General features: G+C 43.8%; 1 protein-coding gene across 1 annotated transcript; it reads right to left on the bottom strand.

The window, feature by feature from the left end:
- Positions 1 to 155: 155 nt before the first annotated feature.
- On the bottom strand, positions 156 to 27,821 carry plekho2 (pleckstrin homology domain containing, family O member 2). Its single transcript, XM_080764812.1, has 7 exons — positions 27,526 to 27,821; positions 17,536 to 17,685; positions 15,711 to 15,830; positions 12,124 to 12,228; positions 11,264 to 11,362; positions 6,756 to 7,118; positions 156 to 5,714 (listed from the first exon to the last, which is right to left on the bottom strand). Exons 1-7 carry the CDS (start codon positions 27,535 to 27,537, stop codon positions 3,987 to 3,989), a joined length of 2,577 nt encoding a protein of 858 aa, XP_080620938.1. The 5' UTR covers positions 27,538 to 27,821; the 3' UTR covers positions 156 to 3,986.

Raw genomic sequence — 27,821 nt, 5'->3', positions numbered from 1 at the left:
CATCAATACAGCATGGAAATCCTATCCAATGTTGTCTCTACTAATGGTACCAACAACATCAATACAGCATGGAAATCCTATCCAACAACAACTTTGGGTCTGAAGGGCAGATTAAAGTATGTTGTAGTTATACAAAAATCTAATGTCAATTCAACGGCAACATTTATTTAAGGATGGTTTTACATTTACAAAGATTTGTTAGCATGTATAAAACATTTATTTTTACTGCAAATGCGCATTAGTTGAATTAGTAACATTTATACAGACATTTATACAGACATACATATTACAAAAATAATTACAAACACATTTTGCAATGTTGCAAGAGTAATAGGCCTATGCATTAAGCTGTTTGATAGATTCTGTTAGTTTTCTTTTCATATTGGCCGACCCAATTACAACAAAAATGAAAATTAATAACTTAATGTACTTAAAAGTGTGTTATTTACAATTTCATACTCGCCAAAATGTATTCACAGCAGATTACTGAGCACTGTTTCCCAAACAGTGGGTCTTGACCCATTTGTGGGTCGCGGACCCATTTTTATGGGTCCATTTATGTTATGTTTCCTACATTGTTTTTAATTATTGTTCCAAAACATTTAAAACAAATCCCCCCCTCCCCCCCCAAAAAGATAACTTTTCATCAATTAAGAACAAATTAAATTATTCTTTCAGTAATTTCATGACAAAATAAAATCAAAATCAAAGAAATTCCATAAGAAGTATATTGACAATGGCCGATCTACAAGCTCAGTTGTGTGAGCTTGTAGATGTGCGGTTTTCACTAGTTTGGGTCCGAGCAGAGCAGTGGTTCTCAACCTGTGGTCCGGGGACCACCAGTGGTCCTTTGAGAGGGTTCCCCAGTTAAATGATGGAGAGTTAAGGTATACCAAATGGACCTTTAAAGATCTTTAACTCTTGAGAGCACTGACGAAGGTCTTAGGACCGAAACGTTTGCTTTTTAATTGCACTTTGAGCACAGAGCACTTTATGAGCATGATAAAATAAAATAAAAAATATAATGGACCTTGATACAAAAACCACTGTACTATAGAAAATGAAGAAGTTATGTGCATCTGTTTGCTTTAGGCACATAACAGTACAATCTAATGCAAAAATATGTGCACGGTTAAAACTTATTTTTTTACTAATGTAAACTCCACAAGCAAGATGTGTTCATACAATAAAGTACATCACAGACAAAGCGACATTTTCTTATACTGCAAACTGTGCATGGATAAAGAACTCTATGATTATTATTAGGTAGTACCATGTCCAAGGCATACAGACTCTGCCATGCAGTCTGTTTTTTGTATTATTGACCAATACAATTCTATCAAAGAGGAAAATATTCTTAGCCTGGCTCCAGCCCTGAATGGCTACCATTAAAAAAAGAATGTTCTGGCGATTCAGGTCTGGTGACTCTCCCTACTGCAAATATTATAGAAAAAAAACAAAAAACATAAAGAAAGATTAAACAAGTGAGCGTTTGGCTCAATAACATGGAAATGTAAAGGGGAGTGGTTAGTCTGGACGTGTAACATGGAAATGTAAAGGGCAGTGGTTAGTCTGGACGTGTAACCAAGGTATATGAAATGGAGATAAGGTCACCAACGTAATTTTCGCTATCACGCAATTCCAGAGGGCAGATTCGTCGCACCATGGGAGCCAAACTACACCCGGAAGTTCGGCAGAATGTCAATTAGAGCTCAGTGACCAGCTCATGGACACTATTTCTGAATGACTGAGATCTTTTGTAAAGTAATCGCTTCTGTCAAATAACAGAAGACATATAACACATTATTGTCTGCTGTGTTGCTTCTCGATCTGTACACTGTTTCATTTGATCTATATCTAAAAAGATGTTTCTGAACGTGCCAAGTATCACCAGTAAGACGCGCAAACGCGGGAAGCGAACGCAGCTGAGACCCTGCAGTTCATGTCTGTCTGTCTGTGTGTCTGTCCCGCTGTTACTGTATATGTGGACCTGGCCCCCTATGGAGCTGAGTGGACCTGGCCCCTTTTGTGCCCATACATATATGGCGCTGAGTGATTGCTGATGCAACACACTCCATATTTGGATAGCGGGACAGACACACGGACAGACATACATGATGCTGCTAGGTCTCATAGTAAGTGCTCACTGCATTCGCAACAAGACCGTTTCCTGTCTGGCAGCCAAATCTCGCGATACCCCCAGAACAGAAACGATACCTTCCTCAAATAAAATGATGTAGGCCTACTGTGCACTCTGTGCACATCGAAAAGCAAGTGATTATAAAACAAACTGATCATATGTCTTCTTTTATATGCCTTAACCGATTATATGACACAGCTAGGTCTCAATGGTTCATAAATAATGTTTTTTTATGAGCTGTTCCAACTTGCTCCATTCACTGCTTTGTATTCATGTCACTTCCGGTGCGAGATTTGGCTCAAAAGTGTCATGGCGCAGCACAGTCATGTGACCATGACACTTGCTTCTCCAAGCTTCCTTGCGTCACGGAAATGTAAAGGGGAGTGGTTAGAGTCTGGGAGAGTAACATGTAAACAGGGACATGCAAACATATCTGTCAGCCCCTTCCTCTCTAACACTGTACGTCCCTGCATGTAAATGTAAAGGGCAGTTGTTTTAAGAGTCTGGAAGTTCTTGTTTTTGATATTAATAAACAAAAGAGGGCAAGGCAACTTGTTGATCAAACTATCACTGGTATGGGCTCAGTGCTGGAATGTAACTATACTGTACATTTACTCAAGTACTGCACTTAAGTACAATGTTGATTATTTAGTTTTTCCAATTTTACTCTACATCTACTGTCAGAGGCAAATATTGTACTTTTACTCCGCTACAAATATTTGAAAACTAGGCCTACTAGTTACTAGATTTTAATTATTATTACTAAACATACAATAACTTCAGCCCTATATATATTTCGGCCATATTGTGAACTTAATTGTAAGATCTGCTATTTTCAAGACAGGATTTTTAAAGTGAAACAGGACACTCTGCATATAGAGTACGTGCTACTTTTGGTACTTTAGTACATTTTGATGCCAACACTTTTGTACTTTTACTCAAGTAAATTTTTTATTCCAGTCTTTTACTTGCAGGTACTTGCAGTATTTCTACATTGCAGTATTGACACTTTTACTTACAGTATGTAGCTGGCTGTGTGTTCTGTGCTATCGACATGCACCATTCGATGTTTAGGACACAAAACCAAATTATTACAGACTATAGTAATTGTAAGACTTTATTATTATTTCTTTCTTTTTACTGGAGTAACCCTTTTTTTACGGACTACTTGTCCCACAATTTTGTTATTATTATTTTCACCCAAAACAAATTCTCTCACCTTAATTCTTCATTTTCTTTGCAATAAAGAAGACATTGTAAACATCTTGAAAAAAGTAATTACAGAAACATCCTGAGATACATTGTTCTTGTTTCATGAACAATGTTTCATGTCCCACAGCATTGGCCATGTGACGAGGATCATGTGAGAAGGTGGATTTAAGTATTAAAAATGTCTGATTAATTTGGTAAGCTGTTAATTTGGTTCATTAGTAAGCTGTTAATCGCATTCTCCGACTCACCGTATACAGTGGCTGATTAACTGTCAATTTGCATTCAAGTAATTATGGTACTGTAGGAAATGATCGATGTGGAATGTAAGCAAATACATTTACAGCAGAACAGCATAGCCTAATTTATTTATAATTATACCGAAGGTAAAACGTTTAAATTTATATGGAAGGCAAAATGCAACACAGGTTTCGTTGAAAATCAGTTCCTTTTGGTGAGCAACACTGTCGTGTGATGAAATATATATAAATTAAGCTTAAGCATGAATGACCTTCGGGGCACAGTAGGAAGTAATTGCACTTAGTTAATTATGCACAGACAGTTGGCATGTGCTTCTGTCACTCTGCCTGATAGATGGCTTCCGGCAGTGCACAACGAGTCAGTTCTTTCCTTTTCATCACCAACTGATCCTCTTGCTTGGACTCTGCTGCGCCTGTTTCGACTCCTTGAGAACCTTCGCTTCGCTGAGGAACTTATCAGCCTTCCTGAGCTTCTCCATGGCCTTCGTCAGCAGCTCCTCTGGCGTGGTGGAGCCTTCTCCCTCCTGCGACTGGGACACTTGACACAGGAGCTCCCGCGTCTTTTCCATCTCCAGAGCCACCTGGCTCTCGAGCTCCGTCGGCGCGGCGCTACTCGGTGAGGCGGTGCCGTTGCCCGAAGCCGTGATGACGTCTCTGACGATCGCGACGTCCACTGCTGCGGTCTCGGACAACAGATCTCCCACGGAGGCAGACCTCATGGTGGGTTTGAGGGGAATGGGAGGACGGAGGAGGAGAGACGCAGCCTGGCTGATGGCGTGATCCTGGATGAAGCCGACCCTGGGGGTCTCGATGTAATCTTTGCTCACGTCCACCTCGAGTCGTCTCGGAGTGTTCCCGCTCTCCGACGCCTCGCTACCGTCATCGTCCGAGTGCTGACCACTGTCCACCGATTTCTCCTCCTCCCTCTCTCTCTTCTCGGCGTGCGGGCAGGACGAAGGCAGCGCGCCGAGGCTAGCCGGGTCACCGCCGCTCGGGTCGTTTAGAGAAATAAACACTGCCGGAAGCTCGCTTTTTGGCTCCGCGGGGAGTTTTGTCGTCTCCTCTTCTTGCGGAGAACCGACTGAGTCCCCTGATGACGCCGTTTGTGGTGAAGCCACAGCGTCGTTGGTCTCTTGAGGCACAGCACTGGTGGCCAACTTGGTTTCTTCTTGGACAGGCTGGGCTTTGGGCTCGCTGTGAACAGCAGGAGCCGCTGCTGCCTTGGATGGAGGAGGATGTTTCACAGGCTTTTTCTTCAGGACCGGAGGGCCAGGCCTCTTTTTGGTTCGCTCAGGCGTCAGCGTCACGGTGGGGGTCGTCGGCGCCACGGTGGGGGTCGTCAGCGCCACGGTGGGGGTCGTCGGCGTCACGGTGGGGGTCGTCAGCGCCACGGTGGGGGTCGTCAGCGCCACGGTGGGGGTCGTCAGCGCCGCGGTGGGGGTCGTCGGCGCCACGGTGGGGGTCGTCGGCGCCACGGTGGGGGTCGTCGGCGCCACGGTGGGGGTCGTCGGCGCCACGGTGGGGGTCGTCGGCGCCACGGTGGGGGTCGTCGGCGCCACGGTGGGGGTCGTCAGCTGACAGGACTTGTCGGCTGCATTGCTACTAGCGGCAGGCACTTCGGGTGAAGGCTCGCGCATCTTGGGACCCGCTGTATCCACCGTAGTGGTGCTGCTTTCTTCCGAGTCTGTCACCACCAAACACTCCTCTGTGACACCAGGGAGAGCCTCTTTAGACACGGTGGAGGACGAGGACTCCGTCTCGGTCTCTGTTACACTGTTTTCTTTTATGTCCATGTCTCCCTCGCTTTCCTTCTCATCTTCACCTCCCGTCTTGTTGTCTTCGACGCTCTTGCATCCCTCCAGCTCCTCAGACTGTGTGAGCTCTTCTCTTGGCTCTGCGACGGGCAGAGGTGGCTTCTTGTCTTTGGACGGCGGGGTGGGAGGAGGTTGTCTGGGGGGCTCTGGGCTAGACCTCGCGGCTTCTGGCGGGTTGTCGTCTGAGCCGCTATCAGATCCGGACCCGGCCTCCTCCTCCTCGGTGGGTTCCTGAGCGGGTGGGGTGCTGGGCTTGGCGTCTTTAGACGGTGGCGAGGGTGGCATCGGCACCTGCAAAACAAGCACACAGTTTGTTATGCGTCAAAATTGTAAAATCATGGCCCGGACGGTTAGCTCAAACCCTTCTGCCCCTAGGCTGCTGAGCCAGCCTGGCGGTGTGCCGCGGGTTCGACTCCTGATCCCTACGGCCTTTGTCTCCCCCCCCTCCCCCCATCTCTCTCCCTACTTTCAAAATCTTAATTGTTATTTTTTTGCATAATCATAGCGGACAGTGAACACGCGTTGGAGTTCTGCAGACTTGCAGAGCATGATTCGGAAGTAGATTAGTAGAACATACTGTACGATGATGGACTTTCTAGTCTAGCCATGTGGTCTAGTGGCGAGATTTTCACGATTGGCTGGCCTGCTCTAAGCCAAATGGGAGACTATAGCTCTATATGGCCAATGGGACACTAAGCTCGCTCTCCTCTCCCCCCACGGCACCATGGCTAGAGATTCCAAACGCCCCAATAAGGTACAATATGCAAGAGAATGGAATGCAAGCTGATATATAATGACTTGATTCATTTCTTGTTTGAAATGTTTTATCAGACGTAGCCTCGCAAGCCAGCCAGCCTCTCTGTTTCACTACACATTCATATCAGACCTGAGGATCTGAATATCGTCACATCTGATCAATAGTCTAAATTGGCTAAGCCTCGGTTTAAGACCTGGAACGCATCTGTGTCATCTTTTAACTTTATCCATTGTTTAAAACTTTAGCTATTGAAAACTCACGAAAACGTGTGCAAATCTTTGAATATATATTCTTTCACGTGCAGCAAACGTTTTTAACTTGACATACAACATTTTCAGATGGGGGTCGGCAGCCAATTACATAACATTTTTGGGGTCCTTGACATGAAATAGTTTGAGAACCACTGATATACAGTAGAAACATACGGTTGATTTTTTTCTGAAAACAATCATGATTTAGACATTTGTAGAATCGGGTCTCAGGTCTCAATAGGTTAAGCATATCGCAAACATGTCAACCCAAAACATGCAAAATCATTCAGATAACCAAGAAAACCACAGTAGTGATCCACAGACCTTATCAGAGCTGTCCTCCTGGGTGGGTTCCTCCTCAGAGGTTGTGCTCAGAGGTTTGGCGTCTTCCGAGGGGGGCGTGGGAGGTTCCTCGGAGGTTGTGCTCAGAGGTTTGGCCTCTTTCGAGGGGGGCATGGGAGGTTTAAGGATCTTCTTCTCAGCCGGAGGCTCCGTGTCTGCACTAACGTCTAACTCCTCCTCCCGTATGGCGTTGCTGGTTTTCGACGGGGGCATGGGGGGTCTCATCGCCTCCTTGGGGGTCGTCTCTGTGACAGCGTCGTCACGATGGGACATCCCGTTGGGCACGGCGGCGTCTGGAACATCGAGGTCCAAACGCATGATGCCGTCATGTGACACGTTGGCCACCTAGAGAGAGAGAGAAGAGAAATGCCTTGTTAATTCGGCATCTTGTGCTGAATCAACTTTTACTTGTTGTTGTAAATAGCATAGCGCATACATTGGGCAACTGCAGTCCCCACTTATATTATTGATTTCAGCTGTTACAATTCTTAACATGCAAACATGACCCGCTTCAATTAGTATACTATATGAATATAGTATTACAATTTTATTGTCTTTGTGTCAGGAGAAACCTGACGAGTGTTTACTCATGAAATTTAGACGACAAGATCGACCCCCTAGTCATACTGACGTGGTGATGTGATTGGCTGCTTCTAGCCAATGGGACGACAAGTAACGACAATGCTGCCTCTAGCCAATGGGAAGGGGGGGGGGGAAATATCCCTGGCAGCAAAGCAGGCGGCAGACAGACATTGCAGAGCAACACGCATACTACAGTTATTTGACACGTTTGCAATGTTCGCACGTCACTATAACTTCAAACCAAACGCGGCTGAAACAGCGCAGCAGAACCACGCACAGAACGTCGGCAACGAACGCAAGCAACAGCCGCAAAGCGTGAAGTTGTCACACTGACACAAACATATACACATTACTAAAATAATAGATTAGACTAATATCAGGCATGCAAACAGGCCCAAGGTGAAAAAGGTGACAGTGTGCGGGGCCAACGCTGTGCCGCGGGCAAAACCGCGGCGCAAATCTTTTAAGCGTTTATCGGTACTAAACCCACTTTGGGGGGGGGGGGGGCGGGTGTCATGGGGGACAGTATATACTACACTGTACTGTACTAGCCCTCCTCCCGGCCTGTGTGTCTGTGTGTTAGGCTGTGCAACAGTGACACTTGGTGGTGAACAAATGCTATAACGCTATGTTTCGTGCTCGGACACAGCCAGGGACCCAGGGACACAGCCAGGGACAGACCCAGTGACACAGGGGCAGCCAGGGACAGACCCAGTGACACAGGGACAGCCAGGGACAGACCCAGTGACACAGGGACACAGCCAGGGACACATCCAGGGACAGACCCAGTGACACAGGGACAGCCAGGGACAGACCCAGTGACACAGGGACAGCCAGGGACAGACCCAGTGACACAGCCAGGGACACATCCAGGGACAGACCCAGTGACACAGGGACACATCCAGGGACAGACCCAGTGACACAGGGACAGCCAGGGACAGACCCAGTGACACAGGGACAGCCAGGGACAGACCCAGTGACACAGGGACACAGCCAGGGACACAGCCAGGGACAGCCAGGGACAGACCCAGTGACACAGGGACACAGCCAGGGACAGACCCAGTGACACAGGGACAGCCAGGGACAGACCCAGTGACACAGGGACACAGCCAGGGACACAGCCAGGGACAGCCAGGGACAGACCCAGTGACACAGGGACACAGCCAGGGACAGACCCAGTGACACAGGGACAGCGAGGGACAGACCCAGTGACACAGGGACAGCCAGGGACAGACCCAGTGACACAGGGACACAGCCAGGGACACAGCCAGGGACAGACCCAGTGACACAGGGACACAGCCAGGGACAGCCAGGGACAGACCCAGTGACACAGGGACAGCCAGGGACAGACCTAGTGACACAGGGACAGCCAGGGACAGACCTAGTGACACAGGGACAGCCAGGGACAGACCCAATGACACAGTGACACAGCCAGGGACAGACCCAGTGACACAGGCACACAGCCAGGAACAGACCCAGTGACACAGGGACACAGGGACACCGCCAGGGACACAGGGACCCAGCCAGGGACAGACACAGGGACACATACTGTAGCTGTCTATAGTGTGGTTGAGTGGCTGCACCACTCAAAAATGACAGATGATTATTTACTAAATCAGTACAAATCTAGTCAGTATTGAGCAAGATGTTAACATTCATGTCCTGATAGTCATAGAACAATTAATTTACTCCAACAGGAGCACTAGCCCCTCGAGGAGCACTAGCCCCTCCTATATTCAGTAGATTTGTGTCCTAAATGCCATTGACAATGAATGAATTGTCATATATCGGCTATTTTTGTCCTACACAATCCTACACATTCATTGTCACAAAAATGACAATGAATGGATGATGTATGATGATAAGGGTCACTTCACACAGGTGTGATTTAAAGAAAGAAACTGGTCCAGCACTCACACTCCCATCTCAAAATCCCTTACAGTTACACTCTTCACATCATGTAAAATAGAAAATTATATTCACTGGCAAAATAATGAATTATAATACAAATAAAATGTTTTGGGATGGTTTAGTCAACAGGGTCAGTTTACTTCATTATTTTAGCCTTAGTCAATTTAAGACATGTAGAGTAACATCCTCTCCTTATTCAACAGTTGAGCTGCATGTTTTCGTTTTTAATATATCCATTTAGTATAAGCCCTGGCACGCACGCACGCACACACACACACACACACACACACACACACACACACACACACACACACACACACACACACACACACACACACACACACACACACACACACACACACACACACACACACACACACGCGCGCGTGCTTTATTTATTTACTCATACGCATGCATGCACACACACGAGCACACAGACAGACACACACACACACACACACACAGCGAGAGAAACTCACCGGCGCGTCCACACCACAGACAGTATAACGCAAAGTGCTAACGTTGCTAATGCTAACTGTAGCAGCTAAACTAATGGATCGACTGGCGAGTCACAGACAGTGTGTCAAAATTCATGCCGAGTCCACACAAACAGGTTTTTTTTCCGCGGAGCGACCAGCGGCTGCGCACATCATGCCGCCCAGATGCAAGCAGAAATATCGCTCAGAATCATTAGTGACTCACGAGAGTAGTCTGTCAGATAATTCTCCGGGCAGCGAGCTCGGGCTCCACAGACCCCCTCACCCCCCCCAAACATTTTTTTAACGGATTTGCATGAATCACACAGGTCCTATATTTGGGATAAAAACGGCGATTTTCGCCGAAAAGCTACACTTTTGCATGTCTGAATATGGACACACACACACACACACACACACACACACACACACACAACGGAGACAGCGCATGCAAACAATGGTCGTGAGGCGTGAGGTTGTGACACACAAACATACACTAAAACAATAATCTAATATAATATAATCTAATATGGGACACACACACAACAGAGACAGCGCTTCTTTCACCTGACAAATATCACTGTGTGATAATTTCTTGTTTAATGTCCAGTGTATTTGTATTTAAGTTCATAAAGTTAACATAAGTAAATGAAATAACATAAGTAAATGAAATAAAAATGTTACTTTTCAGGATTCCAATTCCAAAATAGCAAAATAAATCAAGATTTTTTTTTTTAAATAGCAAGAATAGCAGATTTACAAGCAAAACGCATTGCAGAGCTGCACGTTTTTAGCCAGCTTTTTTAAAATACTTTTGTTTGACATAGAATGACGAAGTAGGTCATTAATTACAGAAAAATAGTAGTGTAGTGTATAGTGGCCCTCTGGAGTGAGTATCAAATAGGTATAGCATTACTCAGTTAAAGCAACTATTTTATTTTAAAACAGTTTTTAATATATAATATCATATTGTCTATGTCCCTGACCTCAAACTTATTTCTAATGGTTTGAGCCTCAATCACCACTCTGATATAACCAGTCCATGGCATTTCTTTTTTGCTTCTGAAGCTGTTTTAGCTGCATTACCACAATGTCCTGAGGTGGTGGCTTATTTAATATTTGAGTCATTATAATACTGATGCTAGATAAACCCAGGCTTGTTTCCATTCCATGCCAGCTTGGAAAATCAACAATGGCGGACATTGTAAACAAAGTGGAAATGCAAATTTGGAACTGAAGACTGAAGAGAGGGAGGAATTATACAAAGTAGGGTGACATTGATGACATCACAAATACGACCAAATCAGTTGAGCTGTTCCTGAGAGCAATTTCCATAAAAGCCTATATGAAGAGAAATCCTGAAAATTGCATATTTGTGGGGATAGAAAATACACAGGGGAACTAAAAAAACACCCAAAAAATTGAAAAAGTAGAATTGTATGTTTGAAATGAGCATTCATTAAACTTACAGTTTACAGTACAGTGAGTACGGTACACAGGCACACAAGCGAACACACGTACCTCCTGCATGTGTATTCTGGTCGGGGGTCTTCTGTTGGGTCTTCCCTTGGGTCTCGTTCGTGTCACATGGTCTAAATTATTGCCTTCGTCCAACTTCACCTGTGAAACAATAACAGTTTCTCTTTCAGTAACGCCACGTGATGCTTTTATCCACTGCCTCAGTGATGTAAATAGGTTTTCAATGTAATGGGTCCCGGGACCCAGGGGTGATCTTTTAGATGGGTCCCAGGTACATTTTATGAGTCCTGTCCTACTTCAACGACGTTAGAGTACAGTACTGAGTACAGTGTTGCATCCCAGGACCCCCGGAGGGTGACATGATGCAACTCCTTGCAACATGCGACTACTTGCAACTACTTGTAAGCAAGGAGTTGCATTGTTGCGGTTTGTTTTGTAGCAAGGAGTTGCGAGTAGTTGCAGCTGGTGTGATTTGGGCCTATGGATACCGACTATTTGCACCACTGCTGTCTCTACATAGTCCATTTATTCCGCAACAGTACAGTATGTACAGTATGAGTCATCCACACCCACACAAGAATGATAACCATAAAGATAATACTAACGGAAATGATGTGAGCATCCATCCAATCCACACTGATGAACCAAAATGTTCTGTAGTGTAAACATATTGAGCGTGAGGTGATGTGTTGCACATGACGCTTCTCCAGGATCTCTGATTAGCTGTCAGTGATCCTATATAGTTCATCAAAGAATTATCCCAAAATGTGTTTTTACATAAGCATCTCACTCATCCTAAAGGCTAAGGTGTTTATTTTCTAATGTCTGCCTCACTGTATACATTACTGCATTGCTTACTTACTCCTTGGATAGGAAAGCACATGGTACGCAGGCAAAATTACCTCGTCAAAGATTTTATTCTTTGCTCTGTCGATGCCTTCCGTGAAAGCCTTGATCCAAGCGTCCTTGTCCTCTGGAGTCTGAGCCAGGAACTTTATATCGTGAACCTGTCGAGACAAAAACAAGAGGAAAAGTGAACAACGCAGACAGCACCAACTAGAGTTCAGGAGTGTGGCACTGCCTTTCAGAAGACCTACAGCGTCATGTCATTGTTCAACCATCTTTCAATGTAAAGAAAATGGATACAAAAAGGATTGCACCAAAAAAAAAAGTACAAAATACTTGTGAGATAATGACTAACTAGTCATATAATGGGAGCCTTGTATTCAATACCTTAAATACATGTTATCGTTACATTTGTACAACTGTGCATACTACTGTAGTACAGTAGACCTGTATATTTTAATGACTCAGCTCTGAGGGACAATGTAAACTTTAAATAGATGTGGTGTGTCAGCCTGTCTGGTGACCTAACCACCAGCAAACACACAAACTTAAGCCCAGCTGCCCACACCAGAGGGTCGCCATGCAACTATACTTGCAACACGCAACCATTATTCCCAATGGCAGTTGCTTTTGTTTGTTTTGTTGCAAGGAGTACTAGTTGCAAGGAGTTGCAGCTGGTGTGGTTTGGGCCTAAAGCCCTAACTACACCAAAGGGTCGAGACGGTTTTAGCGTTGTCCCTGCGGTGTGATATGTCCTGTTGCACATTGGTGTATGTGGTTTGGGCTTAAGACCCAAAGGCCATTAGTTGTGAGTCAGAATGCTGACGCGTGCGTGCGTGTGTGTGTGCATCTGCAACACACAAAGCCTAGTTCACATTCACACACTGCTTATTTCAGACCCAGACTTTCACTGGCGTCCCGCCATGCAGAGGAAACTGGAGAGCAGAAGAAAACAAGCATGTGCATCCTGGGATAATGTTTATCCAACAGGAGGACATGCGGCCACTAGACACACCAACGGTGTTTCCATTAACAATAACAGAATGTCTCCATTAGTTTCCAATAACAAATGAAACCTTGCATGGACAAAACCGTTACTTTTTTCAGTGTTCTGTAAACATGTTTATTATAGACCTGCAGGCTGATTCTACAAATGTCTTCAAAATCTTAACATGGAGCCCGCCAGAAGCATAGAAAGCGTAGATTAACTTTTGTCTGGCAGCCCGACAACAGCGCAGACTACGTTTTGATCGGATCACATCGATAGCTGTCTCTTGTTAGCATCACCGTGTAAAGTGGGACAGTGGCCATTTTGAAGATGCGCGCGCATCCACTTGCACTCTATGTGCTGCTTTCAATGGCCTGTATCTCCAAATCGGCACAATGAATGTCGTTTCTTCAACGGCCAGCAGGCACTGTGCACCACTCAGTTCACACGTGTGTGATTTTTTCTGGATATTTGGCTCTTCAAAATAAGGGTTGAAAGCGGAAAAACCTTGGCAATGCGCAATAAATAGATGAATTAATCAGTTTAAAACCTTGCTATGACTTCTATGAAACACTTCTATGAACACTTGAAACAGGAAATCTGAGTCAGAATCAAAGAAAAACATACAGTATGGTTAAAAAGGGGTGTGTTGAGGAGGGAGGGTGGATGGACTCTTTGAGAGCGGTTTTGAATATCGGTGCCCATCACAACATCACTAAAGTGAAGTGTGTGCGTGCCAGAGCCAAAGACAGCGAAAACATCCCTGTGTGTTATTGTTAGGGCTATCCCCGACTAAGGATTTTATAGTCGACTATGATTGGCCAAATGTTGCCTATAATAGTTAACTGGTAGTCCACTATTAGGAACTATTGGACAAAAAATGCATCTGTATTTGGCCGCTGACCCCCATCTGAAAATTCGTTCCAGGGACCTCCCAGAAGCAAAGATGTGAGTTAAAAACGTTCTGAAAGAATATATATTCTAAGATTTGCGCCACACTTTGACGATAAAAAATAGCAGATCTACAAGCTCATAGCACGGCACACGGTGCCGTGCTATGAGCTTGTAGATCTGCTATTTTCCAATAGCTAAAGTATAACATAATGCTTAGAACACCAAAAGTAAAAGGACTCATTGAGCTTTTTCAAATGTATTAAAAAATATATATTTGAAAATAGCAGATCTACAAGCTTACAATGTGTTGCATCGTGACACATTGTGTGTGTGTGTGTGTGTGTGTGTGTGTGTGTGTGTGTGCAGGGCCACGCACGTGCACGTGTGACTCTGCCTGTGCTCATTCACATTGTACGACGAATGCATGAGCACACATGCAACTGTGTCATTTTTTCCCCTCTCTCCCTTTAACACAGTGACCAGGCATGGAAATGAGTCACACGCGCGCGCGCACACACACACACACACACACACACACACACACACACACACACACACACACACACACACACACACACACACACACACACACACACACACACACACACACACACACACACACACACACACACACACACACACACACACACACACACACACACACACACACACACACACACACACACACACACACACACACACACACACACACACACAGAGATGAGGTATTCAGGCTGCTGGCTCTGCATACCCATCCCCTCCCTACTCGGCTGACATCTGCTTAAGTTGCGACGTTGGCCAACACTCTGGTCTCTCGTCATCTGTTTGTAATACAGCATATTATTTCACTGCTCTGGTATCCCACTGTCTTTCCAAACCCCCTCCATTGTCCCCGGTGATGGTGTTGGTGATGATGATGATGTGCAAAAAGTGGAACCTTAACCCATTTAGACCTAGGCTCGATTCTACAAAATGTCTTCTAAATCATGACAGTTTTCTGTCACTGACAGTTTCTATATGGTGCACACATTATTTCATGTCAAGGACCACAGAAATGATATGTAATTGGCCACCGTTATCTCTGTAACAATATATATTCAAAGATTTGAAGCACATTTTCACGATTTTTCAAAAATGGCAGACCTACAAGCTATGAGCTTGTAGATATGTGGTTTTTCAATAGCTAAAGTATATCATGATGCTTTAAAACACCAAAAGAGGTTCCCGCCCAAAATGGGCTCCACTACATCTCAGAGGCAAATATAACTCTCAGAGTTAAATTAACCTTGATTTTACTATATAAATTGGAGTCCCAGAGATGAAATGACATTAAATGGGGGTCCGTAGCCTAATCCTAATGCATGTCAAACTGGGGGTCCTTGAAATTAATCGGGTTGAGAATCACTGTATAGAGCCGTAAAAATCTTCTCTTATGGGGGGTCCCTGGCATATATTTTGAGTGGAAATTTGGGGGTCCTTGAGATGAAAAGGTTTTCTCCTCTCTAAATGCAGTCCACAGATGCTTTTGGCATTATGTATGTAGGCTTACTGTTACTGTAACAATAGTCATACGGACGGCAGCCACATGCAGGGCATCAATGATCACACTCCTGACAGACTATTGTTATTGTAAATGAGCGATACTTTGACGCACTACTCCTCCCACAGTTTTTGCACACACACACGCGCACACGCACACACACACACACACACACACACACACACACACACACACACACACACACACACACACACGCTCACCTTATTCCCGGCTCTGGGGGCTTTTATCAAAGCCAGTCTGTTCTTCTTAAAGCGACCCTTTAACTCACTGCATCTGTCATAGTTGTCCAGGTCCAGTCTCTCCAAGCAGCTCTTCAGATCCTACACAATACAAGAGGTTTACATTCAGGACGGGAACCCCTTTTGGTGTTTTAAGCATTATGTTCAACAAACCATGTGCAACCCAGATTCGGCACAAACAAGGGACTAGATGTATTTAGCTCTATTAGCCAGGCTACCAAAATGTGGCATAGGAGCCAATACCAACGCCCTACCAACAGTCATTAAGACATGCGAAGCACTTGACTCCTTCAAAACTGCTCTCAAAGGGCACCTACGGACGGCTGCAATTCGAAACTGGCCCCCGTAAAATCTGAATCCTCCACCCACCCCTTTTCCCCTCACTGTATATGTTTCTTTTCCCTTTTTACCTCCTCTATGATGATTTCCTGTTTTGACTATAGTTGTGTATATTCGTATGTCTCTAAATGTTTTGATGAATTGAAAATGGTGGGCCCTATTGTAAACAAGTGTACTGCTTTATGGTGTCGTCCAGTTAACAGTTTTTACCAGCTGCAAGCTGGTCAATATTAGCTTGTGTAAGTCCCGACAGGAGATCGACAGGAGATCATTTTCTGCTGAGCCTGCTCTGTCACCAGTTGCCAACACTGGTTGCCAAGCCTGCATATTTCCAGCCTAACATGGATTCATTCACAGTTGCTTGCCTGGTTTGGTTTTTGGAGGCTGCTTAGCTTATTTCTGTCACGACAGTTGCCACCACTGGCATCAACCCATAACATCCCATCGTCTGCACGGCATGGCTAGTCGAGCAGTTCTGATTGGCTGCCTTGTCTCCAGCCATGTTGCCTCAGAATTATTTAGGGTCACTAATTTGAGCATAACAGCGGAGCACAGCTAAAAAGTGGCATAACGTCAGCAGCAGATCCACAGATAATAATAATGCAGCTGGTAATTAATTGATTTAATCAATTTGGGGTTGTTTTATATTGAGTTGTACTTGAAATGTACTGTAATTCTGCGCGTTTTGAAGGCTGATTGCCAAAACGTGTTGGTCCTCCCTTTTTGTGTAATGATCTTTGCCATGCCTTAACTTACAATAAAGGCTTTTTTCACCTCACTGGAACAGAGTGCCTTGGATCATCTTCTTTATTTTCATGATTTAACCTCGCTAACGAGCACCTGTATTCAGTTCAACAAACAAAGGACCACGGCAGCACTCCCTTCCTCTATTCAAAGCTTTACATTATTACTGGAAGATTCCCAGACAGACGGCACACTGTGGCCCCTTTTCCACCGGCTGGTTTTTGTTAAAATAGACAAATCTCCGTTCGGGTAGGGATGGAGCTCGATAACAAGCTTATTGAGTACCCGTTATCAATAAGCTTTATCGAGCATAGCTGCCGTCATGACGTCATGAGGCGATCAAGATATGAATGTAATCACCCACGCTGGCATAGACATGTTGGTCTAAAAGTGTATTGATACCTGCCAACCAGCGCTGTCTGTTTATGCTTTTAAAGTGACTGACTGTACACACATTAACCAGTTAACAGTTTCTTTAATATTATTTTCCAAAAGTAAAATGGTCAATTGCCTTCCGTCTGTTAGAAAAGTACTGTATTTGAAGGCCCTATAGGAAAATATATTCTGTTCAGAATTTATTGTCTCCCATATTTTCACAAAATAGAACATAGTGGGCTCGATTAGAACCTGGCTCGATAAGCCTGATCGATAAGGTGCTCGTTGTCAATACACCAAACATTATTATTATGGATTGGTACACCACCTCATTTTCATACACCACAACCTCGGTCTTCTCCACATGGATGAAGCGCTCCTTGTAGTTGCCCAGGAGTCTCCCCGTGGCCCTCTTCAGCCAGCCTGCTCTGCCCAGGAACACAGGCCCTTTGCTTTGGACGCCATCCTCTTTTGCACCCTGTGGAGAAGTGGAGAGAGAGAGAGAGAGAGAGAGAGAGAGAGAGAGAGGGAGAGAGGGAGGAAGGAAATCAACGTCACAAACTGCTGCAGAGGACTGACAGTAGCAGTGCCCAAGTTGTATTCCAGTTATTATGTGCATACTAATGTGCATGTAGCCTCAACCACAACACTGCTGTACGGCCAGCTAAAGAAAGGTTAATATCGGTATTCATGTCAAAATGGAAGGACGCTGTTGAAAGAGAACATTATTTATTTTACCATATTCAGTTCGTCAGTCGACCATGCATTGGCCAATTTTATGGGATGGGATAATGACATGCACAAAATAGGGACGCCAGGTTGAAAGATCACGCCTTCAATGTCCGCCTTCTATAGAGAAATACAACTAGAGAGATAAAAAGGCTACATAAAAACACTCTTGTAATGAGAGAAACTATGTCGCCATTATCATGTTACTACGTGATATGTTCTAATGCTTGGGCAGAAATGTGTCTTTGCATGAAGACTGTGAAAGTCAGTGTGTCCGTCGTTTAACCCATTTAGAGCTGAGGTCGCCTCATAGCTTTTGACCACTTTTAATTATTTTACCATTATGTTTTTAGTTTTTTTCCTGTATTCCTACAGAGACTTATTACTTTGTTTTCTTGTTTGTCATATATATTAATTGTAGTTGGTGAGGGTAGGCAAAAAACGCTTCAGCCTACACCTTTTTTGGTCATAGAAATGTATCTTTATGTATATACTGTTTCATTGTGTACATGAACTGAAGAGCAAAATAATTGAAAGTGAAAGTGAAGTGAAACCATTATTTTAAACTTTACCTGTTGAAAAATAGCAGATCTACAAGCTCAGCCGCGCTATGAGCTTGTAGTTTAGTTTTTATTTGTTGACGAAATTGTCAGTATATTTAGTCTTAGTTTTAGTCATCATAGCTTAGTTTTCATTTAGTTTCCATTTAGTTTTCATCAGTGGAAAAAGGTAGTTGACGAACATTTTACGTCTTACTTTTAGTCGACGAAAACAACACTGCTTAAGACGTGCCTACTTGTCATGAGCGCCCGCGTAATTAATTTAGAGGACGAGGATACCTGTCGATATGATGTGTTAATTACCACTTTAGATATACAGCCCCAGGTATAGTATGGCAGACAACTATAAAATGTTTGTCGACTACCTTTTTTACCTACAGTACGAGAACTAAATGGAAACTAAATTAAAACTAAGCTATGGCATTGGTGACTAACACTAGTTTTTATTTGTTTGACGAAATTGTCAAAATATTTAGTCATAGACTAAAATGTTAGGAAGGGACTAGTGGACAAGCCCCTTCTTTTTTTGGCGGTGGAAAGTAAAAAGTACACTTACAGTAAGTACTACAGTACTTGAGGAATTTGTACTTTGTACTTTTGAAAATTGTGTGTGTGTCTGTGTGTGTGTGTGTGTGTGTGTGTGTGTGTGTGTGTGTGTGTGTGTGTGTGTAAAAGTTCCCAGCCTCTCTATTTCTATGGCAGGAAATTCCTCAGGATATCTTTTTTTCACAGGTCATCCAACAGTTTTTTCCCCCGCACACACACTTTCACTTTGACGTTGAAAAGAAGAGTGCTTCTTCGGTAAACACACCGCCGACACAGTGATGGAAAAAGGAAAGCCAGGCGGTGAAAAGATGATGTAAACCAGCCCATTTCACATCAAGGTCCATTATTTATTCTGCATCTGAGCCACGGAACCACCATTTCATGACATTTAGCCTCTCAGACCCAAAACGAAAGAATATTTTGTTGTCGTTTGATAAGATTTTGTCCACAATTCCATGTTGTATTGATGTTGGTACCATTAGGAGAAATAACAGGCAAACATTGATCAAAATAACAATTCTTCTACATTCTCTAATTGGGTGGACTAATTGTCTGGACACAATGCAGATGTTTAACAATTATTTAACGCTTCAGAGCGTAAAAGATCTATAAGGGTCCATTTGGTTATCAACTCTCCTTCATTTAGCTGGGGACCACCTGGAACCCCCTCAAGGACCACTGGTGGTCCCTGGACCACTGGCTGAACACCACTGACGTAAACAAAGTACAAGAGAAGAGAGAAAGGCCTGAAAAGTTAACATGAACCATCAGCTGTTGTGGAAGAATATGGGTATTTCCATTGACAACCATTCATTGTCAATGGAAGCCAGCAACATGAAGATGCAACGATACAGTCTACCATTCATTTTCAATGGAAGCCAGCAACATGAAGATACAAAGATACAGTCTACCATTCACACACACACACACACACACACACACACACACACACACACACACACACACACACGCTGATGAGAGACAGAGGAATGCTTCCACATAGTGTGCGTGTGCGTGCGTGCGTGTCTCTGGGTGTGGTACTGTAGAATCCTCATAACAGATTGGCAGGGAGAAGCTGCAGTTAAAGCATACTTGGTTTTCAGTGTGTCTTCAACTACATGCACTACAACTACTAACAACTAGTAGGTCTGACTCTGGTTCAACGACAGTACAACTATACTAACAACTACAGTGCAACTACTAACAACAACTGTAGGTCTGACTCTGTAATGTCGTCAACTATAGACTCCATATAGGAATAATACAGTAACGTTTCAACTACACTACAATAGATCGGACTCTGCACTCACTGTAATGTCTTCAACTACAGTAAAACTACTAACACCAACTACATACTGTAGCTCTCACTCTGTTCCAACTTTTTATCTATTTTCTATGGGAAAAATGTATGGGGAATAATCTCCTGGTGCCCCCGTCGTTCTGAAAGGGGTCGGGACTGCGACACTATTAGAGAATGTAGAAGAATTGTTATTTTGATCAACGTTTGCCTGTTATCTCTCCTAATGGTACCAACATCAATAATACAGCATGGAATTGTGGACCAAATTGGATAAAAAAGAATTCGCGTGAAAATGACCGGGCCGAATTCTTTGTCCCAGTCCAGCCCTGGGCTCCAAATTTGGTCTTGCACAGGAAGTTATAATAGCCTGCTCTGCACTTTAGCCATGACTAAAACGGCTGCAGTGCATGCAGTCACACAGAGGAAATTACTTTTCGGGTCAATCTGTTCGACATTCTCATCTGTGGTGATGTATTAAACAAGTGTGAACATTCATGCAGGTCAACTCTGACGCTGTCACACGCAAAAGCGTGCCGATTGTTAATAGCGAGGAAGGCGTACATGCTAATGACAAACTGTGACTCATGACATACAGGAGGTCTGTATCTTCTTTGTGCTCTACCGCAGTGCTTTTCACCCCTTTTCATATGACAAGGTCCATTATATATACTGTATTCAGCGTTTGAGCCACGGATGGTGGTCCGTGCGTGGCTCAATATCCAACGACAACAAAATATTTTTTAGTTTTGGGTCTCAGAGGCTAAATCTCATCAAAATGGTGGTCCGTGGCTCAAATGCTGAATGAATAATGGACCATGATATGAAAAGGAGTTAAAGTGAGAGGAAGAATTGGACGGGAATTTTGTGCGAGGCAACACCTTATAATGGACATCATGTGTTCCGTATAAATGTTAGGTCAGGGCGCAGGGCGTACAGAGCATCTGGGATTCATTGGGCTCTGTGCTGACCTGCCCAGATTCTACTCACCACAAAACCTCAGTGGCTTCATCTCTGAGTACAGGACACCTTGACCCCACTGCCCACGTTAGAAAGACAGTGCTAAACGGGTAACAGAGGCTGCTCGAGAGAAATAAGTAACAGAACGAGGCGAGGAGGAGGGGAAGGAAAGCAGAGGTCTCAAATGCTTATTTTAGTAGGGTTCATCAATATGTCCAGGAGGGGCGAGATCATTCCTCGACTAACGGCGTCGCCATTTTCATTGACGTCATCGCAACGAGCGGCCCGCGCGTCTCAATATGTCCGTACAAATGTGTCTGTGGCAAAGACTTGGTCTTGTTCGTGGTAATTTTTTATTATAATGTTCTTATTTTGATCATGAGACCCAATTACTGAAAGCCTCTCCAGGTTTTCTTCACAATATGTATGACACTGATTTACTACGACACATAGGCCTACGGCACATTAGGAGTCCAACTAGTAGTGGTTCTCAAATGTTTTATTTCCACCACCCCCTTAACTCTGAGAGTGTACTGCAACAGACCTGTTACAGGTCTGTAACTCCGTCTCGCTCCATTTGGTTCCATTTCAGGGTCATTCAGGGCTATATAGCTCTTTACAGTATGCCTTTCTGGTGATATCATTGTCCGGCCATTTGCATGTCCGTGGCAAAAAAAAGAATAGCTTTGCGATGACCACTGCTTATTAGGCAACAAGAAAATGTTATCTGTATCTGAAAATAAGCATGCAGCTCATATCTGTTACTGTCTCCATGTCTGGCCTTCTGGAGAAAGAAAGACAGACACCCCCCCCCCCCCCCGCCCCCAATGATGTGCTGGTTTTCTCTTTCTCACACAAAAGCACTCTCCCAGAGAAAGAGAGAGAGAGTGCTTCATCTCAACACTGCTTCAGTACTTTGAAACTTCAGTTTCACACACACACACACACACACACACACACACACACACACACACACACACACACACACACACACACACACACACACACACACACACACACACACACACACACACACACACACACACACACACACACACACACACACACACACACACACACACGCAGCCCATTGTAGGGAAGCGGGGAGCTCATGGGCGATTGTCTGTGTGAGAGAGGGGTTAATTGTTTTGCGTGTGACAGATAATGTGCCAGTGTGCTTTCCCCTGGCGCGTAACGGGACGGGTCAGGGCAGAGCGGCCATGAACCACGTCACAAGCATGCACTCTGGGTCACTGGAACGCCAATGAAAGAAAGGATCATGACTCAGAGAGCAGAGACAAAAGCCATTAGTATGCTGGAGTGGTTCGTCTACAGTGACTGGAAGGGAAAAGATGTAAATATGTTGCACGATAACAAACACAAGAAAATGACTCAAGTCATTACATATCAGCTTGCATTCCATTTTCTTAAGCATATTGTAACTATAGTGGGGCTTTCTGAGGTTGCGTTTGCAGTGCGGTAGCGTCCCATTGGCCATATATATAGGGCTAGTCTACCATTGGCTTAGAGGCCAGCCAATCATGAAAATCTCGCCACTACATCGCTAATAAACCCGATCATTGATCAGCTCTGGAAGCCGATAAAAACCACGCTTGTGTGAGGTGAGGGGCGCTCTTATCGTCATACATCATTCATCATACATCGCATTCCGTGCTCAGCCAATCAAAAAATGGTACACACAAACACACAAAGCTTATAGGCATAGGAGTAGGAGGGGCTAGCGTCCCCTAAAAAATATAAGATAGGCAAATCGTCTGAAATGACAGAAAGATATAATAGCTGGCGGTATATAGCCTGGAGCAAGTTGGCCACTGACTGGGCAGTGAGCCAGGTAGTGGGTGGGTGTCACTCACTCACAGCCAAACACTTTCCACCCAAAACCCCAACCAGTCTGTTCCACTTGGATTCAACTCTGGAGTGGAAAAACAAATGCTGACTTAATATCTGCCTGAACAGCAGTGTTGCCTAACCTTACCACATGAGGGACTATCTGAACTAACCCTTTAATATCTACCTGAACAGCAGTGTTTACCTAACCTTACCACAGTTACTATCTGAACTAACCCTTTAATATCTACCTGAACAGCAGAGTTACCTAACCTTACCACAGGGACTATCTGAACTAACCCTTTAATATCTACCTGAACAGCAGAGTTACCTTACCACAGGGACTATCTGAACTAACCCTTTAATATCTACCTGAACAGCAGAGTTACCTAACCTTACCACAGTTACTATCTGAACTAACCCTTTAATAAGATTCTACCTGAACAGCAGTGTTGCCTAACCTTACCACAGTTACTATCTGAACTAACCCTTTAATATCTGCCTGAACAGCAGTGTTGCCTAACCTTACCACAGTTACTATCTGAACTAACCCTTTAATATCTGCCTGAACAGCAGTGTTGCCTAACCTTACCACATCTGAGCTAAACCCTTTAACCCATTTAAACCTGAATGCCCCCCCCCCCCACCCAGAAGCAAAGATTTGAGTTAGAAACGTTCACTCTGAAAGAATATAAACACATGCATTACTTAATTAAAAAATATATATATTTTGATCTCGTCTACTACACTTATGTACAAAATGAATGATGATGCATCCCCAGATGGCAGTAAAGTGACAAGTTAATACGTTTAAAAAAGGCCAAGTTGTCAAATAGGAGAATAGTGAATAACCGATCTACAAGCTCACAACGCCCTGCAGCGTGAAGAGGTTAATGCCTCAACTTTTACAATTCCAAGTGCTTATCAGGGTGGTGGGGCAGAGCCATAGAGTAAGACAGAGTTACGACATTGAGGGGGCAGAAAACAGCCCGGTCATGTGGTTCATGTACTCGCATGAGCCCACAGACTCCAATGCATTCCGGAAACTTCCGGTTGTCCCCATTCAATACTTCAACTCAATAGAGGTCTATGTCGAAGAGCCTGGCCCCATGAAGTGAACGGAGTTGTCGTAACTTTGTCTTACTCTATGGCTCTGGGTGGGGGGGCCCCCAGTTAGAATATGATTATTTTGGGGGGGTCGCGTCCTGAAAAGGTTGAGACTCACTGCTCTATATAGCCTATAAAATATTAAACTACTCTTGTCTAAGAGTTGGGTGTGTGGGTGAGCTAATAAATAATTTGTAGTGAAAGTGAAAACATGTGTAATTTAACAATTGAGCGGACATCATCTCTTCTTTTAGTGTCTTAAGTTCTTCATTATTGGACACGGCTGTAAATAGGCGGGCATGTATCTAATAATCAAATGACTGGTGTCGTTGTAGGCCTACAAGTGTCACAATAAAAGGGTGCGGCGCGGATGCAATCCGCCAGCACACACATTAATGTAGGTATAGGCCCGGCAGTGAGTTTCTGCTTTCTCACAGTATAACTTCCTCTTTCTTCTCAAGTTTGCTGCTTCCTGTAAAAAGCTCACCTTCTGCAGAAAGCCATGTGACATTCTGTAAACTGTACTGTAGTAGTAGTAGTAGTAGTAGGTGGTCATCTATCATCATCTGTCCTGTAAAAAAGCTCACCTTCTAAATAAAACCATGTGATATATTACTGTAACTGCATTACTGTAGGTGTTTTTGTTTGTTTGTTCCCTATAGGCCTACATTTCTTTTTGTTATGATTATTTCAAAACATAAAAACAAAACAAAAAAAACATTCCCAAAAAGCTAAACTTTTCATGAATTAAAAACTTAAATTTAAAATTAAATTCCGTTTGTTTTTCTCGCTCTGTAATTTCATGATGAAATAAAAGAAACACTAAGAAATTCCAGAAATTTGAGTAGTGAGTAAGTGAAAATAGCCGATAGTGATCTAAACTCTAACAAGTCGTTACGAACCAACATCTTGTTATCGCCATTCGCCACATTTAGGCTAAGCTTGTTAAACTTCTGCTTTGAGGCTTTGACGTTAGAGCTTTTTTTTCCTAATGAGGAAATACTAGTAACTACAGGTATAAGTAGAGTACAGAGTAAAGGCGACACACGCAAAGACGACAACAGGTTCATGACTACAAGTACCGTATTTGGGTTCATAATATATATCTTCTTCCCAAAAGTACTTTCAAACTAGGAAGGGTATGGCCTGGTCAGCCTGCAATGACATGCATAAGATCTGGTCATCCCAGCTTAGTAAGATGTTAAAAGTAAAAATATTTAGGACGACCGTTGAGCCGATTCTACTTTATGGCTCCGAGACATGGACACTTTCAAAGAAACTAGAGAAACGGTTTGATGGCATTTACACCCGCCTTCTAATGAGAGCGCAAAATCTGTCTTGGAAGAGCCACCCATCGACTAATCTAATATACGGCAACCTTCCCCGTGTTTCTTCACTAGTATGGACTTGAGTGCTGTACTTAAGTAGGCTACAGATTCAGAGGATCTGTATTAGCAAGACAAATATTAAAAAAGAAACAAAAAAGAAAGATAGCCTGATGAAGGCTGCATAGGCCAAAACATTGCTGTTTCCCTATTAAAGTTGGTTCACTGCATTTGAAGACAGTGTGCAGGTGTTTGTTCTTTTTCATTGTCGGGCACCTTACCCTCTCCTACGCACCTGTCGGTGTGCAAAAGCCTTGCTTTTTATTACTTTAACCGAGTAAAAAGTACTTTTTTCGGAGTACTTTTAGGTCGGCTGTTTTTCTTTAAGGGTCGCAACGTCTGCCTTTCAGACATATGATGACGTCAGCTTCATTTGTTTGAGTGGGTGACAATATTATCACACGAAAAGATGAAATTACCTACCTAAGTTCCATCTTGGAGGCAAATCTTTCCGGTGATAAAATGGCCACCAACAAAGATCATGATTCCTATACAGGAGCCCTCGTACAAGGTTTCTTCGACTATGCATGCACCTCCTGGTACCACAGCACCTCTAAGGCCCTTAAAACAAGGCTCCAGACTTCCCAAAACAAACTGGTCAGGCTACTAATTGGCCTCACTCACTGAACCCACCTCACCCCTGCCCACTTTGATAGGCTGGAATGGCTTTAGGGTTGATGACAGAGTACAGCATCTTGCAATGGGTCTGGTCCACAAGATTCGATACAGCACCAAGATACCCATGTGTCTAAATACTTCCTAAATGTCAACGAATTCCACACCCTTAACACCAGAGGGAGTAAAACAAACAATGTGCAATGCAACATGCAAATCCTTTGATTCCTTCAAATGTGCTCTCAAAGGGCACCTACAGACGGCTGCAATTCGAAACTGGCCCCCGTAAAATCTGATTCCCCTACCTACCCCTTTTTCACTGTATATGTTTTTTTTCCCTTTTTACCTCCTCTATGCTGATTTCCTGTTTTTGGCTATATAGAAGTGTATACACATGGTGGACCCTATTGTAAACAAGTGTAATGCTTTATGGTGTCGTCCACAGTTAACAGTTTTGTATTGAGTTGTGTTCGAAATGTACTGTAATTCTCCAATCTGTTAATAAATCTTTCAATCAATCAATCAATCAATCAGTCTTATTAATCCCCCCCACAAAAATAAATAAATAATAACAGGCGCCCCTGAAAATCAGCAATTCGTTGATGTGGAAAAATAAGAAATGTACATTTATTTGACTTGTACTTTAAGCAGTTTAAAACTTGACTGAGCAGTGGAGATGTAAAGCGTACACAGTAATGTGTAGGTACTCTTACTCAAAGTACTGGGGTCGAGTAGGCTACTCTACTCTCTGTATAGGCTATGCATGCATGACATGACAGAGCCATGCAAGGCCCTTGATGAAGCAGGATGTGGATGACATGGTTGGTTGGCAGGTGCGTTTGTTGCCAACAGAACTGATGTTAACATCAAGTCAGTCACTGTAGCGATGCAGCGAGTGTAGCCTATAGGCCTAAGTATTTTGTATTATAGGTGATGATGAAAACCCATTCACTGAAATTAATACAATGTTGTTAAAAAACTAAAAAAAAACTATATTAAACAGTTCAGAACTTCCCTATAGTGGGCCTGTAAGTAGTTAGAAGTCGAACCGGTGCTATTCTACAACATACGACCGAAGTTCTGCGAGTAAAGAATCCAACTATATAACAACATCATATACTGTACATACATCGCACTATAATTACGTTTTCTGCGATTCCATCAGACTTAATAGCTATACTACTGCAGGGCAGGGCAGTAGAATCCGTTATGTGTGCAGACAGACAGACAGACAGACAGACAGACAGACGTACAGTATAGGCTATACTCACATCATCTCCCATGATGATAACACTGGGCCGATACAGAATCCGTTATGTGTGACTGCAGACAGACCAAGACACTCCCGTCACTGATCTCTCCAATTGATGGTCGTCGCACCTCGTCGATACATGTCCAACAATAACATGACACGTAAAGACACAAATTAGGAACTGCGTGTGTTGCGTTTTGACGTGAATAGCGTATAGCTGTCTCTTTTCCTCTTCTGCTTTGAGTCTGAGAGAGAGAGAGACGAAAAAAAAGTTCGAAGAAAAAAAAAGTTTGGTTTCCGGGTAAGTCCCCAAAT

Source organism: Protomyctophum bolini, assembly GCF_963924005.1.
Source record: "Protomyctophum bolini genome assembly, chromosome: 1".
Lineage (NCBI taxonomy): Eukaryota > Metazoa > Chordata > Actinopteri > Myctophiformes > Myctophidae > Protomyctophum > Protomyctophum bolini.
The sequence above is the reverse complement of the archived record's forward strand: the minus strand, read 5'-3'. Positions and strand labels throughout refer to the sequence as shown.